Source organism: Biomphalaria glabrata, chromosome 1 (genome assembly GCF_947242115.1).
Source record: "Biomphalaria glabrata chromosome 1, xgBioGlab47.1, whole genome shotgun sequence".
NCBI classification, from domain to species: Eukaryota; Metazoa; Mollusca; class Gastropoda; family Planorbidae; genus Biomphalaria; species Biomphalaria glabrata.
The window spans coordinates 63450314-63467082 of NC_074711.1; the positions used below are offsets into that span (position 1 = coordinate 63450314).

General features: G+C 36.8%; 1 protein-coding gene across 4 annotated transcripts in view; it reads right to left on the bottom strand.

The window, feature by feature from the left end:
• LOC106072557 (DNA replication complex GINS protein SLD5-like) overlaps window positions 1-16769 on the bottom strand; it is a 53464-nt gene that overhangs the window by 1639 nt on the left and 35056 nt on the right. For all 4 annotated transcript variants that reach the window (XM_056007380.1, XM_056007372.1, XM_056007393.1 and 1 more), the window contains one exon: window positions 15505-15595. In XM_056007380.1, coding sequence (XP_055863355.1) covers window positions 15505-15595 — 91 coding nt within the window. The remainder of the gene's footprint in view (window positions 1-15504; window positions 15596-16769) is intronic.

Sequence of the window (16769 nt, forward strand, 5' to 3'; positions counted from 1 at the left end):
TTAGGTCAACCTTCTAATTCAGTCTTTTTAAATTGGCTCTTGATATATTTTTAAACTACGAGTATTTATAATTTCACATGAGCAAAGAGAAGTGAGTAGCTACATGTCGTCTTGTCTCTCTGATAGTACACTAGCGTGTATCTGTGAATAGAACTTTTTGAATCAGAAAAATTAGCTCGGTTCTCCGCAAGAGTCACATATTATTTCCTGCACCTTAAACCGATACAATCCGTCACTAGACAGAAAACAAATTGTCAGTTGTGACTCATTGTTTCAGAGAACTTCTGTGATAGAAGTTTTCAATTTCCAGACTACCTAGGTAACTCTAAACATACACGCGGGTGTGTCACAGATAGGTACCAGACATCATCAAAGAAACCGTATACCATTCTCCCTCCCTCTATCTGTGCTATTACTCACAAGTACCACACACACTGGGAAACAATGCAATCCTCTGACAAAGCCATCTTCTTTATACATGTTTGTCGGGGAAATCACTTTATGTTGTCTATGCAATGCATACAGAATTACACCTAAAAGCGTTTGAAATTTCTAATTAATGTCTCTATAGTAACAGTGCCAGACAAACCAACACAGGGACAGGATGTTTGCAAGGGTATAAGGCCTAGTCTAAGGTCTGCCAAAAACAGGGGTGGAGAAATAAAGGTACAGGGACAGGATGCGCCCCGTCGGAACGTTTTATGTGGCGGACACCTAAAGAAATTACGTTTTTTTTGTTTTTTTTTTAATATTTCATAGGGTAAAACACAGGTGTGTAGAAACTGATGAAGATGAATGATAAATTCCTGATCACACAATCTTACTTTACCACTGTGTAGAAACTGATGAAGATAATCTTACTTTACCACTGTGTAGAAACTGATGAAGATAATCTTACTTTACCACTGTGTAGAAACTGATGAAGATAATCTTACTTTACCACTGTGTAGAAACTGATGAAGATAATCTTACTTTACCACTGTGTAGAAACTGATGAAGATAATCTTACTTTACCACTGTGTAGAAACTGATGAAGATAATCTTAGTACCCACTGGCTTAGCATAAGCAAGGTACTGGGAAGAGTGTAGGAAATCAAGGAAGAAATTGTTATGCTCCTTGAAGGAGATGGACTGTGAATTTGTTACAATATTTCTAACGAAGAGTGGAAGACAGACTTCATGTTTTCAATTGGTATTAAAATATGGAATGAATTGAAACTGAATGGAAAATTCTGGGCAACGGGTTGTTTAGTGGATATAAAATATATTCGCCATTTCAAAGAAAGCTTTACCCTTTCTCCAAGCAAACTAATGAAACAAAAATATACAAATACAATTTAAAATATTTACAAAATTTGTTTTTAAAAAAAGCCACCTCTAGATGAAATTTCTAAATTTAAATTGTATGCGGAGCCCCATGCCATTTTTTTTATGCGGCCCTCTACACAAAAAAGTAGCCCACCCATGTGCTAGGACATAGGGCATAGTGATAGGCTACGGTCTACTAAAACATTGTGCATAGTCCAAGGTCTACAAAAACATTGTGCATAGTCCAAGGTCTACAAAAACATTGTGCATAGTCCAAGGTCTACAAAAACATTGTGCATAGTCCAAGGTCTACAAAAACATTGTGCATAGTCCAAGGTCTACAAAAACATTGTGCATAGTCCAAGGTCTACAAAAACATTGTGCATAGTCCAAGGTCTACAAAAACATTGTGCATAGTCCAAGGTCTACAAAAACATTGTGCATAGTCCAAGGTCTACAAAAACATTGTGCATAGTCCAAGGTCTACAAAAAAATTCTGCATAGTTCAAGGTCTACAAAAACATTGTGCATAGTTCAAGGTCTACAAAAACATTCTGCATAGTTCAAGGTCTACAAAAACATTGTGCATAGTCCAAGGTCTACAAAAACATTCTGCATAGTCCAAGGTCTACAAAAACATTGTGCATAGTCCAAGGTCTACAAAAACATTGTGCATAGTCCAAGGTCTACAAAAACATTGTGCATAGTTCAAGGTCTACTAAAACATTGTGCATAGTTCAAGGTCTACAAAAACATTGTGCATAGTTCAAGGTCTACAAAAACATTGTGCATAGTCCAAGGTCTACAAAAACATTGTGCATAGTCCAAGGTCTACAAAAACATTCTGCATAGTCCAAGGTCTACAAAAACATTCTGCATAGTCCAAGGTCTACAAAAACATTGTGCATAGTCCAAGGTCTACAAAAACATTGTGCATAGTCCAAGGTCTACAAAAACATTGTGCATAGTCCAAGGTCTACAAAAACATTGTGCATAGTCCAAGGTCTACAAAAACATTGTGCATAGTCTAAGGGTCTACTAAAACATTGTGCATAGTCCAAGGTCTACAAAAACATTGTGCATAGTCCAAGGTCTACAAAAACATTGTGCATAGTCCAAGGTCTACAAAAACATTGTGCATAGTCTAAGGGTCTACAAAAACATTGTGCATAGTCCAAGGTCTACAAAAACATTGTGCATAGTCCAAGGTCTACAAAAACATTGTGCATAGTCCAAGGTCTACAAAAACATTGTGCATAGTCTAAGGGTCTACAAAAACATTGTGTATAGTCCAAGGTCTACAAAAACATTGTGCATAGTCCAAGGTCTACAAAAACATTGTGCATAGTCCAAGGTCTACAAAAACATTCTGCATAGTCCAAGGTCTACAAAAACATTCTGCATAGTCCAAGGTCTACAAAAACATTGTGCATAGTCCAAGGACTACAAAAACATTGTGCATAGTCTAAGGGTCTACAAAAACATTGTGCATAGTCCAAGGTCTACAAAAACATTGTGCATAGTCCAAGGTCTACAAAAACATTGTGCATAGTCCAAGGTCTACAAAAACATTGTGCATAGTCCAAGGTCTACAAAAACATTGTGCATAGTCCAAGGTCTACAAAAACATTGTGCATAGTCCAAGGTCTACAAAAACATTGTGCATAGTCCAAGGTCTACAAAAACATTGTGCATAGTCCAAGGTCTACAAAAACATTCTGCATAGTTCAAGGTCTACAAAAACATTGTGCATAGTTCAAGGTCTACAAAAACATTCTGCATAGTTCAAGGTCTACAAAAACATTGTGCATAGTTCAAGGTCTACAAAAACATTGTGCATAGTCCAAGGTCTACAAAAACATTGTGCATAGTCCAAGGTCTACAAAAACATTCTGCATAGTCCAAGGTCTACAAAAACATTGTGCATAGTCCAAGGTCTACAAAAACATTGTGCATAGTTCAAGGTCTACTAAAACATTGTGCATAGTTCAAGGTCTACAAAAACATTGTGCATAGTTCAAGGTCTACAAAAACATTGTGCATAGTCCAAGGTCTACAAAAACATTGTGCATAGTCCAAGGTCTACAAAAACATTCTGCATAGTCCAAGGTCTACAAAAACATTCTGCATAGTCCAAGGTCTACAAAAACATTGTGCATAGTCCAAGGTCTACAAAAACATTGTGCATAGTCCAAGGTCTACAAAAACATTGTGCATAGTCCAAGGTCTACAAAAACATTGTGCATAGTCCAAGGTCTACAAAAACATTGTGCATAGTCTAAGGGTCTACTAAAACATTGTGCATAGTCCAAGGTCTACAAAAACATTGTGCATAGTCCAAGGTCTACAAAAACATTGTGCATAGTCCAAGGTCTACAAAAACATTGTGCATAGTCTAAGGGTCTACAAAAACATTGTGCATAGTCCAAGGTCTACAAAAACATTGTGCATAGTCCAAGGTCTACAAAAACATTGTGCATAGTCCAAGGTCTACAAAAACATTGTGCATAGTCTAAGGGTCTACAAAAACATTGTGTATAGTCCAAGGTCTACAAAAACATTGTGCATAGTCCAAGGTCTACAAAAACATTGTGCATAGTCCAAGGTCTACAAAAACATTCTGCATAGTCCAAGGTCTACAAAAACATTCTGCATAGTCCAAGGTCTACAAAAACATTGTGCATAGTCCAAGGACTACAAAAACATTGTGCATAGTCTAAGGGTCTACTAAAACATTGTGCATAGTTCAAGGTCTACAAAAACATTCTGCATAGTTCAAGGTCTACAAAAACATTGTGCATAGTTCAAGGTCTACAAAAACATTGTGCATAGTCCAAGGTCTACAAAAACATTCTGCATAGTTCAAGGTCTACAAAAACATTCTGCATAGTCCAAGGTCTACAAAAACATTGTGCATAGTCCAAGGTCTACAAAAACATTGTGCATAGTTCAAGGTCTACTAAAACATTGTGCATAGTTCAAGGTCTACAAAAACATTGTGCATAGTTCAAGGTCTACAAAAACATTGTGCATAGTTCAAGGTCTACAAAAACATTGTGCATAGTCCAAGGTCTACAAAAACATTGTGCATAGTCCAAGGTCTACAAAAACATTGTGCATAGTTCAAGGTCTACAAAAACATTGTGCATAGTTCAAGGTCTACAAAAACATTCTGCATAGTCTAAGGGTCTACTAAAACATTGTGCATAGTTCAAGGTCTACAAAAACATTCTGCATAGTCTAAGGGTCTACTAAAACATTGTGCATAGTTCAAGGTCTACAAAAACATTCTGCATAGTCTAAGGGTCTACTAAAACATTGTGCATAGTTCAAGGTCTACAAAAACATTCTGCATAGTCTACGGGACTTGTTTCAGTGTCAAATAGGAAGTAAGAAATGGTAAAAACAGAACGTATGAAAAATCGTATAAAGAAAATTGATTTGTTATATTTTTTTTGTCTGGATTTTATAACAATAACTATGGTCAATTTCGAAAATAAAAATAAAATAAAATAAAAAAAAAAAAAAAAAAAAGAATTGTAGGTGGTAATAAATCCAAGAATAATTTCTTTACAAACAACTGATTTTTATTTAAACTTTAGGTTGAGAATTTTAAAAAGTTAAAAATTGGAGGTGCATTAAGAAGAACAAACCGCCAACACTAGAACTTCAAGGTGATAACCTCCTCGGCGCTACTAAGGAAAAGAAGTGTAATTTATATACCTTAAAAAAAATATTCATTTCTTGTTTTTAACACTCCTTCAAACTATGTCTCCCCTCCCCTCTTTGTTGGCATTATGACAAGGAGAAGCAATTTGAGCGATTCTCCTGTACGTACATATATCTATGTGCTAAGTCACGTGACGAACTGGGAAGAACATAAACATCTGGTTTGAGACTGTTTGGCTTTTAAAGCTAGAAAACATTTCTTTTTCAGTATTGTAAGATGAACTTTCAAAATGGTACACTAAAATAATTTAGTATGAAAGAATACAATTACTCAGGTCGATATGAATAATGCAAGAAAGAAAGGTCATGTTATGCTAAGGGAAAATAAAGATTTGTGTCAAAAACTATCACGAGTATTTAAATTTTTTTTTTTTTTAGCGTTGGAAAATAAAAGTCTGGCTACAAGTCAGAGGTAGTTGTTACAGTAAACAAGTCAAAGGTAGTTGTTACAGTAAACAAGTCAAAGGTAGTTGTTACAGTAAACAAGCCAGAGGTAGTTGTTACAGAAAACAAGCCAGAGGTAGTTGTTACAGTAAACAAGTCAAAGGTAGTTGTTACAGTAAACAAGTCAGAGGTAGTTGTTACAGTAAACAAGTCAAAGGTAGTTGTTACAGTAAACAAGTCAGAGGTAGTTGTTACAGAAAACAAGCCAGAGGTAGTTGTTACAGTAAACAAGTCAAAGGTAGTTGTTACAGTAAACAAGCCAGAGGTAGTTGTTACAGTAAACAAGCCAGAGGTAGTTGTTACAGTAAACAAGTCAAAGGTAGTTGTTACAGTAAACAAGCCAGAGGTAGTTGTTACAGTAAACAAGCCAGAGGTAGTTGTTACAGTAAACAAGCCAGAGGTAGTTGTTACAGTAAACAAGTCAAAGGTAGTTGTTACAGTAAACAAGTCAAAGGTAGTTGTTACAGTAAACAAGTCAAAGGTAGTTGTTACAGTAAACAAGCCAGAGGTAGTTGTTACAGTAAACAAGCCAGAGGTAGTTGTTACAGTAAACAAGCTAGAGGTAGTTGTTACAGTAAACAAGCCAGAGGTAGTTGTTACAGTAAACAAGCCAGAAGTAGTTGTTACAGTAAACAAGTCAGAGGTAGTTGTTACAGTAAACAAGTCAGAGGTAGTTGTTACAGTAAACAAGCCAGAAGTAGTTGTTACAGTAAACAAGCCAGAGGTAGTTGTTACAGTAAACAAGCCAGAAGTAGTTGTTACAGTAAACAAGCCAGAAGTAGTTGTTACAGTAAACAAGCCAGAGGTAGTTGTTACAGTAAACAAGCCAGAAGTAGTTGTTACAGTAAACAAGTCAGAGGTAGTTGTTACAGTAAACAAGTCAGAGGTAGTTGTTACAGTAAACAAGCCAGAAGTAGTTGTTACAGTAAACAAGCCAGAGGTAGTTGTTACAGTAAACAAGCCAGAAGTAGTTGTTACAGTAAACAAGTCAGAGGTAGTTGTTACAGTAAACAAGTCAGATATATTTGTTACAGTAAACAAGTCAGAAGTAGTTGTTACAGTAAACAAGTCAGATATATTTGTTACCGTAAACAAGTCAGATGTTAAGTACGTCAGGACGTCTAAATTCGCAAGATATAAGGAACGAATTTATGTAAAAATGCTTTTGAAACACATATTTGAAGGTTAATTTTATTAAATAATGAAATCAATGGACTATATTTTGTATTTTCATGTGTCAAGGTACAAAAAAAAAATATCTGCAAAGTGAAGTTCTTAAAATTAGATCTAGATCCTTTCGAATCTTGCCTCATGTAAACATGGCTATATGACCTAGATCCATGAAATAGTATTACTTTCATAGAGTTGGGCAAATTTTTTTTTTGATGGTCTTAAGCTTGTTTTTTTTTCTTACATACATTACTGTTCTAGTTAGTATCCAAGGAACATTTATGCCAAATCTTATCAAGATTGATCAAACAGTTTTGATTTCTATTCAGGACATACACACACAAACATAAGCCTTACATTCTACTTTATATTCTAGATAATAAACTGTGTTGTTAGCTAACACTCGAGTTTAGGTGCAAGCTAGGATACTGAAATGAAGTCAAATTAGGGTTAGCTATGACGACATGGTCAGTTACAGTAGGAATGGAAGTATGGTAGTTACATGTGAGAGAGAGATTAGTTCTCATCGAAGGAAGTAGTTACAAGCAAGATGTAGCTGTAACAGTACAATCTCATAGTCACAAGTAGAGCTAGTCTTCAAGAGTGGAATGTAAACATGTTACTGGCTGTCAAAGTCAGTTCAGCGGACATGACCTGGATGTGAAGTGAAAATGTTTTTTGTGTGAAGAAAGAAACAAGATGACAGATCTGCATGCACAAGCCAAGAAGAAAACATCGCATTCGATGGGAATAGTCTCACTTGTTGATTGTTTTCTTTAGTAACACTATAGCCAGCTAGTAGAAAAAAAAAACAAAGAAACAAACAAGGAAACACAAACTCAAAATCGGTCCCCGAAGTGGTCCGCTATGGAAGGTAAAAATAGGCAAGTTTCAATATTTTCAGAAAGAATATCAGAAACTATGAAGAAGAAACTATCAACAACTACAACCCTATCTCCAGTTGATACAAAAAAGAAAAGACACGCTTGTGTCGAAAGTGTTGCCAATAATGTGGTGGTGTTAGTTCGACTAACAACCTGTTATAGTTTAATCCTAGGTGTCACTTACAAAGAACGCATCACGAATGAAGAGAGAAGAAACAGGAATAATTTAGCCATTGGACCCCGAGATGACCTGCTTACAGCAAATGGACCCCGATATGACCTGCTTACAGCCATTGGACCCCGAAATGACCTGCTAACCCCTGTTAAAAAAAACGTAAAGTCAAACTCTATGGCCACATCACAAGGTTCTCAGGGCTCGCAAAGACATTCCTACAGGGAACAGTACCAGGAGGAATATGAAGAGAAAGTGATGGTAAGACAACGTCAAAGAATGGTAAGGTCTGTCAGTGAATACCAAAGGCAAAGGACAGAAAGGAATGGAGAAAGACGGTTGACTGATCTTGTGTGGTGTCCCAACGGTTTAACAGACTAAGGAATAGATGCAGGTGAAGTTAAATGTGAACCTGGTCTAACTGATGTTATTTGAAAGATTATCTAATTGATCTTATTGTTTTGTAAAGGGCCCATCTCTCCTTCAAAGCCTCAATAAACATAACTCTTCCCTTAAAAAACAACAGAATAACTAAACTTTTCCCTTTTGCTAAGTGTTTCAAATGTGTCCTGTATCGTAAAGTGCATTAGTATGATATAAAACACTACTTATTATTTGTTGTTTTAAATTATGTTCCATTTATATGCATACTAAATAGATTAGACATTTTTTTCGTAAATGTAGGTAGTTAGTACGACAGAAATTACTTATTTTAGTATTACTATTTTGAAAACATTTTTTTTTTACAAAAAATCTAAAGCCGTTTGCATAAATGTGTTGAAAATATGGTAAAAAGTCACCTTTCTTACTAAATAGTATCCCGTGTTTTTTTTTTATACTATTAATAGTGAGTAGTTGCAAAAATTGTTCATTTTTATGAAAAAACTACTTGCATAGTTGATTTTAGAAAATTAAAATGTTCACTTTCAGAAAAGAAAAAATTACCGTTGCATCAGAACTTTGAAAGGTCTAAAATATCGTGATGTCGGATTTTCAATAACTTTTCTAGTTTACGAGATCTAAACGGGACGGACGTACAGACAGACCCAAACAAAACTAACAGCTTTCCGGGGCCGCTAAAAACTGACACACTTTAATCAACCAGACAATAATTCTGTCTATCTGTCTTTCTCTCTCTCTGTATGTCTGTCTATTTACCTTTTTTATAAATACCAATTTGTTTTTACGCTTAATATATCAAGTATTCCTAAAATAGAGAGAATGTTCTGTCTTTAAAAATAAGTGAAAACTATGAACTGTTGTAGTTTATTCATCGAATGATTAGCAGCTGTGATACTGTATGTAATACATCAAACTGCGACCTAAGAAATTGTAGTAACAATGAAAATAGGAGAGTAGAGAGGGTAGGCACATCGCAACTTGAAGTCAATAAGAGTTAACAGAGAGAGAGAGACAGACAGACGAATAGATAGATTCCAGAGATACAGAGAGAGAGAGAGATAAAGAGAGAGAGAGAGAGAGAGTGAGAGAGAGAGAGAGCGAGAGAGAGTAAGAGAGAAAGAGAGAGAGTGAGTGAGAGAGAGAGAGAAAGAAAGAGAGAGAGAGAGAGAAAGAGAGAGAGTGAGATAGAAAGAGAAAGAGAGAAAGAAAGAGTGAGAGAGATACAGAGAGAGAGAGAGAGAGAGAGAGAGAGAGAAATTAGCAGGAAAAAATGGAAGCGACAATAGGACGGGAAAAAAAGGGATTAATGAGAAAGAAAAAAAAAGAGACAAATCTTATAGACTATATAGCAACAAATGTACAGTAGGACTCGAGGTGAGTGTATAAGCCAATCAATATCAGTTATCAATCACCATCACGTGGTTAGTGTGACTCACATTAGAGATATATGTCAAAATACACACACACACTCACGCCAATATCAGCCGTTGGATTGTGATCCACTGAGTCAACAACAACACTCAACAACATGGCAAAGAGTGAGTGGAGAGAAAGAAGAAGAGAGAAAGAGAGTGTCACTACGTAGGATACAGCCACGATACAATCACAATTAAGCTTTGTTGATAGGTACGTGCAGCACCCAATTGCTATCAATCGTAGACTTAGGTTCTAGGACATACGACGCTATTTCGTTGGTAACAAACCTTGTCAACAAATGGCTGTTGCAAAACGTTTAAAAAATTTTTCTAGAAGTTTGCTGCAAATCAGCCATCTTGTAGGTATCAACCAATGTCAACAATGCGCCAAAAAAAGCAGATTACATATCACAGAACTTCGTATTATTTTATTGATAAAGATTAGGAAGGAATACTTCTTATGTATATCAAACTTGATCAACTTATGGTATTGGCTTTTGTCTACTAACTATAATGTATATTCACATACTACGTAGACACTATTTCAACTAAACTACACTTATCAATTGGCCTTTAAAAGGACATGACAATTATAAGAATACAAATATAATATAGAAAATAAAGGGAGTTTGGTTAACGTAAATCTGTAGGCGCCCCATACAGACCAACTCCCACATTACGTCACCCACCCTCTCATCTCAGGGTGTACAATGCCCTTTAAAGATCAGCACGAGCTCCCCTTTGTCTATCTTCTTTAAAAAGATGTTTATGCATATGTGCGTATAAAATACATTCTTTGTTTTTACAATTTCACATTTCAGCTTGCAAACTCTTCATCGGGTCCAAAAACTAATGGGTGGGTGTAAGGACATGAATCCCAAAAACGGCTCTAACAATTTTCCTAGAACTTTGACAGATTATGAATATCTTTGGGAAAAGAATTACTAGCAAATTGAACAAACTGGGAAAAGTCTAGTTTGACTGTCATAATTTTTTAATGTATAATAAAAATAAATGTAAATTTGGCTTGAGGTCTAGTCAACCTTTATCTTGAACCTACACACGTCTTCGAGTATTTCCGATTGTAAATTCTGTTCATTCAAGAGGGAAAGAAATAAAAAGATGTTCATGAACATTTTGAGAACAGTCTTGTAAGTCTGAATCTAAAGGCCAATTAGAATTGTATATACATTCGCTTAACCAGGGGCCCGATTAATCAATAAGTTATTTTTTAAAGCATTTTTTTTGTTTCAATCTCTTCTCGCTCAGTTATTCCTAAGCCTAGGCCTACATTGGGGTCACGTTAGTATCTAGCATTAGAATTTGAAATATCTGATCCCTGGTTAAAACCCCACCCGCCATCATCTCGAACCGGACTAGGATGTCATCATTCTGAAAGAAGATTCGAAACATAAAATACAACAATATTTCCAGAGTTTACAAAGATCGGTATTTTTAATATATCTATATGTCCATAAAATGACTGTTTTTTACATGACGATTTCTGTAAGCCGTGTAAATAGCACTAGAGTTACAAAGTGGATCTAAAGGTCAAGGACGATGACGTCAAATTTTGTTTTCTCTAACGTTTTTTTTTTCTCCTTTGCCCCTGAGCTTAAAATATTGAACACATTTTGTACTAGATCTTTCTTTTCACTACAGCTACATGCATTGATTCTTGTCAGCTTGACTACACTACTGGTTGTAGTGGCTGTATTACGTGAGGCATTACTATTACGTGAGGCATTACTATTACGTGAGGCATTACTATTACGTGAGACATTACTATTACGTGAGGCATTACTATTACGTGAGGCATTACTATTACGTGAGGCATTACTATCTCCCACACAGGAGATGCGGTGAACAGTTATGTTTTAGCGTAAGATAGGGCTAGCTTTGTTTTTTTTTTTAATGTGTATTTTCAAATCTATGACATTGAACAATATGAAATGTTGCTACAATGACTTCGAATCAAGTCATTCCTTTAGTTCAAAACATTCAAAGTCCAATTTCAAAGTAGACCAATGTTAGGGTTACCTGTGCATCTACTAGAGTTAGGGTTGCCTGTGCATCTACTAGAGTTAGGATTACCTGTGCATCTACTAGAGTTAGGGTTACCTGTGCATCTACGAGAGTTAGGGTTACCTGTGCATCTACTAGAGTTAGGGTTACCTGTGCATCTACTAGAGTTAGGGTTACCTGTGCATCTACTAGAGTTAGGGTTACCTGTGCATCTACTAGAGTTTTCTAGACAAATAGGAATGGTCGACGAATGAAGCTATAGTGTGTGACAGAGAGTCAGTAGGTGACAGAGAGTCAGTGTGTGACAGAGAGTCAGTATGTGACAGAGAGTCAGTGTGTGACAGAGAGTCAGTGTGTGACAGAGAGTCAGTGTGTAAGTCATGGTATGTGACAGAGAGTCAGTGTGTGAGTCAGTGTGTAAGTCATGGTATGTGACAGAGAGTCATGTGTGTGACAGAAAGTCAGTATGTAAGACATGGTATGTGACAGAGAGTCAGTGTGTGAGACAGTGTGTAAGTCATGGTATGTGACAGAGAGTCAGTGTGTGAGTCAGTGTGTAAGTCATGGTATGTGACAGAGAGTCATGTGTGTGACAGAAAGTCAGTATGTAAGACATGGTATGTGACAGAGAGTCAGTGTGTGAGACAGTGTGTAAGTCATGGTATGTGACAGAGAGTCAGTGTGTGACAGAAAGTCAGTATGTAAGACATGGTATGTGACAGAGAGTCAGTGTGTGACAGAAAGTCAGTATGTAAGACATGGTATGTGACAGAGAGTCAGTGTGTGAGACAGTGTGTAAGACATGGTATGTGACAGAGAGTCAGTATGTGACAGAAAGTCAGTATGTAAGTCATGGTATGTGACAGAGAGTCAGTGTGTGACAGAGAGTCAGTATGTAAGTCATTGATTATTACTGGAAGAGAGGCAGCGTGTTCAATTGACTTACAGATCAAACAATGACAAGCAGTTGCCAAGCAGAAGGTCAAAAACACAATTTAAAAACAAACAGTTAGTCAACTCCCCCAGTTTGCAACCTTTACTCTAGCATCCCCCCCCCCCACTCCGTGAGTGTGAAATAGTTGCAAGTGTTAAACAGGTAGTGGACTAAATCCCTACCAACATGGGACTTTCCAAATACTAAACGACCAAGGGACAACTAGCCCGAGTGGGTCTGGAGAACTGGACGACTTAGTGGCATTGAAATCACCAACTGATAATATAGACTAAATAAACACTTGCACAAGCACCTAGCTAAATAACAGAACCACATACGACAAGATGACATGAGAACCACTGTAAATATAAGACAAGATAACACGAGAACCACCTTCACGGCAGACGCCCACAATATTGACGTGAATGTTGGGTTAGAAACTTAGCTCGGGCAACGTTTGTATAGCTTGTTTTTTTGTGTATATGTGTCATTGGCGCGACCTTCTTTGCAAAAGTTGGACACCACAGAAACAAACTAAATTGATAATAAATCAGGACAACAAACGATGCTGGACCATTCCTAAACAGTAATAGTGAAGCAATGCATTTTATATAGTTACTGTAACAAATTTTTTAGTGGGTATATTCTCATTAGAATAATTCATTATCAAGCTGCGTACACATGACCTGTCTCATCTGTATCATGTACACCAGTGATGCTCAACCTAATTCGCCCTGCGGGCCATTTTAATTTCCGACACTCGTGTCGCGGGCCACATGAACGAAAAAGTAACGAATTGAAATTGACTTGAATTTGAAAATATTTGATTTGAAACCATTGGATCTAGTACTAACATTAATGAATTGGATATTTGAATTTATCTTTTTTTTTTCACGAGCTTTACAAAGACTCATTTTCTCTTTTGAGTAAATATTCCCATCGATCCTCCAATCTGTAGCGTAATTAAAATATCTTTTATTCGCGGCTTAAATCAAGATTGTTGCCATATTTGTTTTCTAACTCGGTTTTCATGTTTTTCTTCTTAAAACAGACGCATTTTCTTTACAAATCAAATATGTTGGCTTATTATCATGTTCCACAAAAAGTAAAGGTCTGTTAACTTTTTCTGGTAGATTCTAGGCCTACATTTAATAAGCGTACAAATATTAAAGATCATGGTACCAATTAATTAAAGAAAAATTGAAGGCCCAAATGTAGGTAGAGATACATAAGTCAACATTTTTTTTGGATGGGGGATTTTCTACACTTTGTGCCAACATTTCGGCGGGCCGGATGGAACTACGTCGCGGACCGAATCTGGCCTGCGGGTCGTATTTTGGGCATCACTGATGTACACTGTTGAGGTGTACATTTTTGAAAGAAAAAAAGAACGTGTACAATTACACATGGTTCAGTGCCGAGTCTGGCTAAAATAAAATTAAATCGTAATAGAGATGTAGTATTCCATCAGTGTGTCTCGTAAGTTGTCAGTTCTAAAATATCTGATCATTCTGGTTTATGTAATGTTGAGAAAAGTGAGTGGAGAAAAGAAAAAAAATATACATAGATCTAATGAATATTATGCGGGATGCGCGGTGGCTGAGAAGTAAAGCGCTTGGCTTACGAACCGGGGGTACCGGGTTCGAATCGTGGTGAAGACTGGGATTTTAAATTTCGGGATCTTTGGGCGCCTCTGAGTTCACCCAGCTCTAATGGGTACCTGACAATAGTTGGGGGAAAAGTAAAGGCGGTTGGTCGTTGTGCGCTGGGCACATGACACCCTCGTTAACCGTTAGCCACAGAAACAGATGACCTTTGCATCATTTGTCCTATAGATCGAAAGGTCTGAAAGGGGAAGGTGGGGCTAGTTGTCACAGTTTTCAGATTTTGATGTTTTAAACATATTTAGAATTTATTGATTCTCACCAAACTTAACATGCTGTAACTTAAACATTCAGACAACAATTAGAGTTAATGAAATAAACTTTATCTCTTTATTTATCAAAGTTATACAACAAAAAAGTGGCTGGGTTGAGGTTGTGACAATTTGCCCCACACCGGGGTAAATAAAAATGATACTATATTATAGCTTACAGTTTTCAGTCAGTATTTGTACTCCTGTAATTATACCTGGCGTTATCTTTGCCACCCTGACTGAAAACTGTAAGCTATTATATAGATATAGTATCATTTGTATTTAACAGTAGTAAAAAAAACAACAACGCAGAATATTATAATGAAGAACATACTAAACAATTCCTAGTTGACAGGAGCGGTGGAAAGTATGCACCATGAACATGGACCCACAACTGAGCACGTGGTTTGGACCACTTTTTGTCACTTCGTTTGGTGGCTGCCATTGTACCCCGGTAGGTATTGCAAGTGCTCGTTGTCAACTCTTCAATAGTATCAGGTTGTTACTGTACAGTTTACCCTTTAAGTTACCATTTAAAAATGGCATTAAGCAGATAGTTGTGAGTTGCTGGCAATCTGAGAGGCCATAAACTCCGAGCCGCTTTTATCTTGGCCATCTTATACAACATTGAAAAATCTAACTCAGTATCTAAAAATTTTTTTACGTAGACCTTTCAGACCTTGCGATCTACAGGACAGACGATGCAAGGTCATTTGTTTCTATGACAAACGGTTAACGAGAGTGTCTTGTGACCAGCACAACCGCCTTTGCTTTTCAGACTAATGTCAGGTACCGATTACAATTGGATGGACTGAGTGTTCTAAAATATCGAAATGCAAAATGTCAGTCTTCACCTCGTTTCGAAAGTCAAGTGATTCACCACTCAGCTACCACACTCTGTAGCTAGATCAGTTGTAGTCCAAAAGTTTTTTTCTACTTTTTTTTTTCCGGCATGTTTTCGTGGCCTAGAAACGATGCCCTATTTTTTGTTGTTAAAATCACTTACAAAGGGCAACAAATCGTCATTTTTTAAAAGTCAGTAAATATGTGTGTGTGTGTAGGCACTTAGGTGAAAAAGGGAGGGATTACCTCACCAAACTACTCACCTGGCATCCACAGTCTCCTCCTCTACCAGAACATTCTCGGTGTTCTCGTTGACCTTCAGGAAGACGTAACTGTCCAGATTGGGAAGTACAGCTGAAACAAAGCAAACAAACAATGACAAATGGGTGGCTGAGGGGATGGTTAGAAAACTGCTGAATGTGCGGTTGGAGGATTGACACAACGTGACCAGGGGCTAAAATATTTGGATCTCTTTCCGGAGACACTTTTGGACTGTCTCAAAGATGTTCAGTCGGTAAAACCAAACAAGTGGAAGACTGGAGGGAGTCACTTTGCTATGTTCATTACCAGGAAGGCACTAGAGAGGCCACATGTTTTCATTCATTTGAAAGCGAGGAGACTGGGTACTGGATGAACACAACAATACTTTGGTTCAGGCGAATCTGTAATTGTGTGTCAGCGTGATCATGTAGACGCTGTAGCTCACACAATGTTGCTAGTGAAAAGACAGATTTCTATATATTTTGATTTGTTTTTTCGGCCCACGACACAATGCTATGGTCTGTTTGTTTGTCTCATTTCAAGCTTAAAAACTAACAGAGATATTGATATGTCATCTTCTAGTGTAGCATGTTGAAAACAGAGACAACAGCTACTTTGCATCTTCTGTCAGCGGATACTTTGGTTTTTAAAATTAAAGATGAAAAGCATTCCAAAGTTGTCTTTTCATATTTGTAGATAAATAAACTACGTGTTTCTAAATAAAATATGCACTACTCTATTTTTGTTTTCAAAAATATGAATGCAGATTGTATGCATTAATAGAAATTTTGATAACAAGATGGCTAGTGGTTCGTGTCATTTCATAGTAAGGTATATGGAATACATTGCACCAATCACTATTTGTCAGTATCTTTGTACACGTTTTCAACATTCCTGTAATGTTCACGCTTGTCGTCTTCACCCAGGCAGGACTAAGTGATCGCATGTCATCATGTTTGAAATGTAGAAGAGAAGATAGTACTGTTGTTTTTGATTGTTTGCAGTTCAAAGTTTCCGAAATGCACACGTGACTATGAGTTTAAGTCAACCCAAAGGTAATCTTAGTCCTTTCAGTTAACTATCAGTCAACATTGGCATATTCATCTGTCATCAAATTCATCGAATAGCAAAACCAGCGTTTTGACCTGCATCGCTTATTTAATGAGGGTCAAAAAAAAATTGCCTAGGAGTTTGGGTGAAAACCTAAACTCACTTTGTTATCTTGATGCTTTTTTGTGTGACTTCTGTTGTCGATACTTTGGTAAGG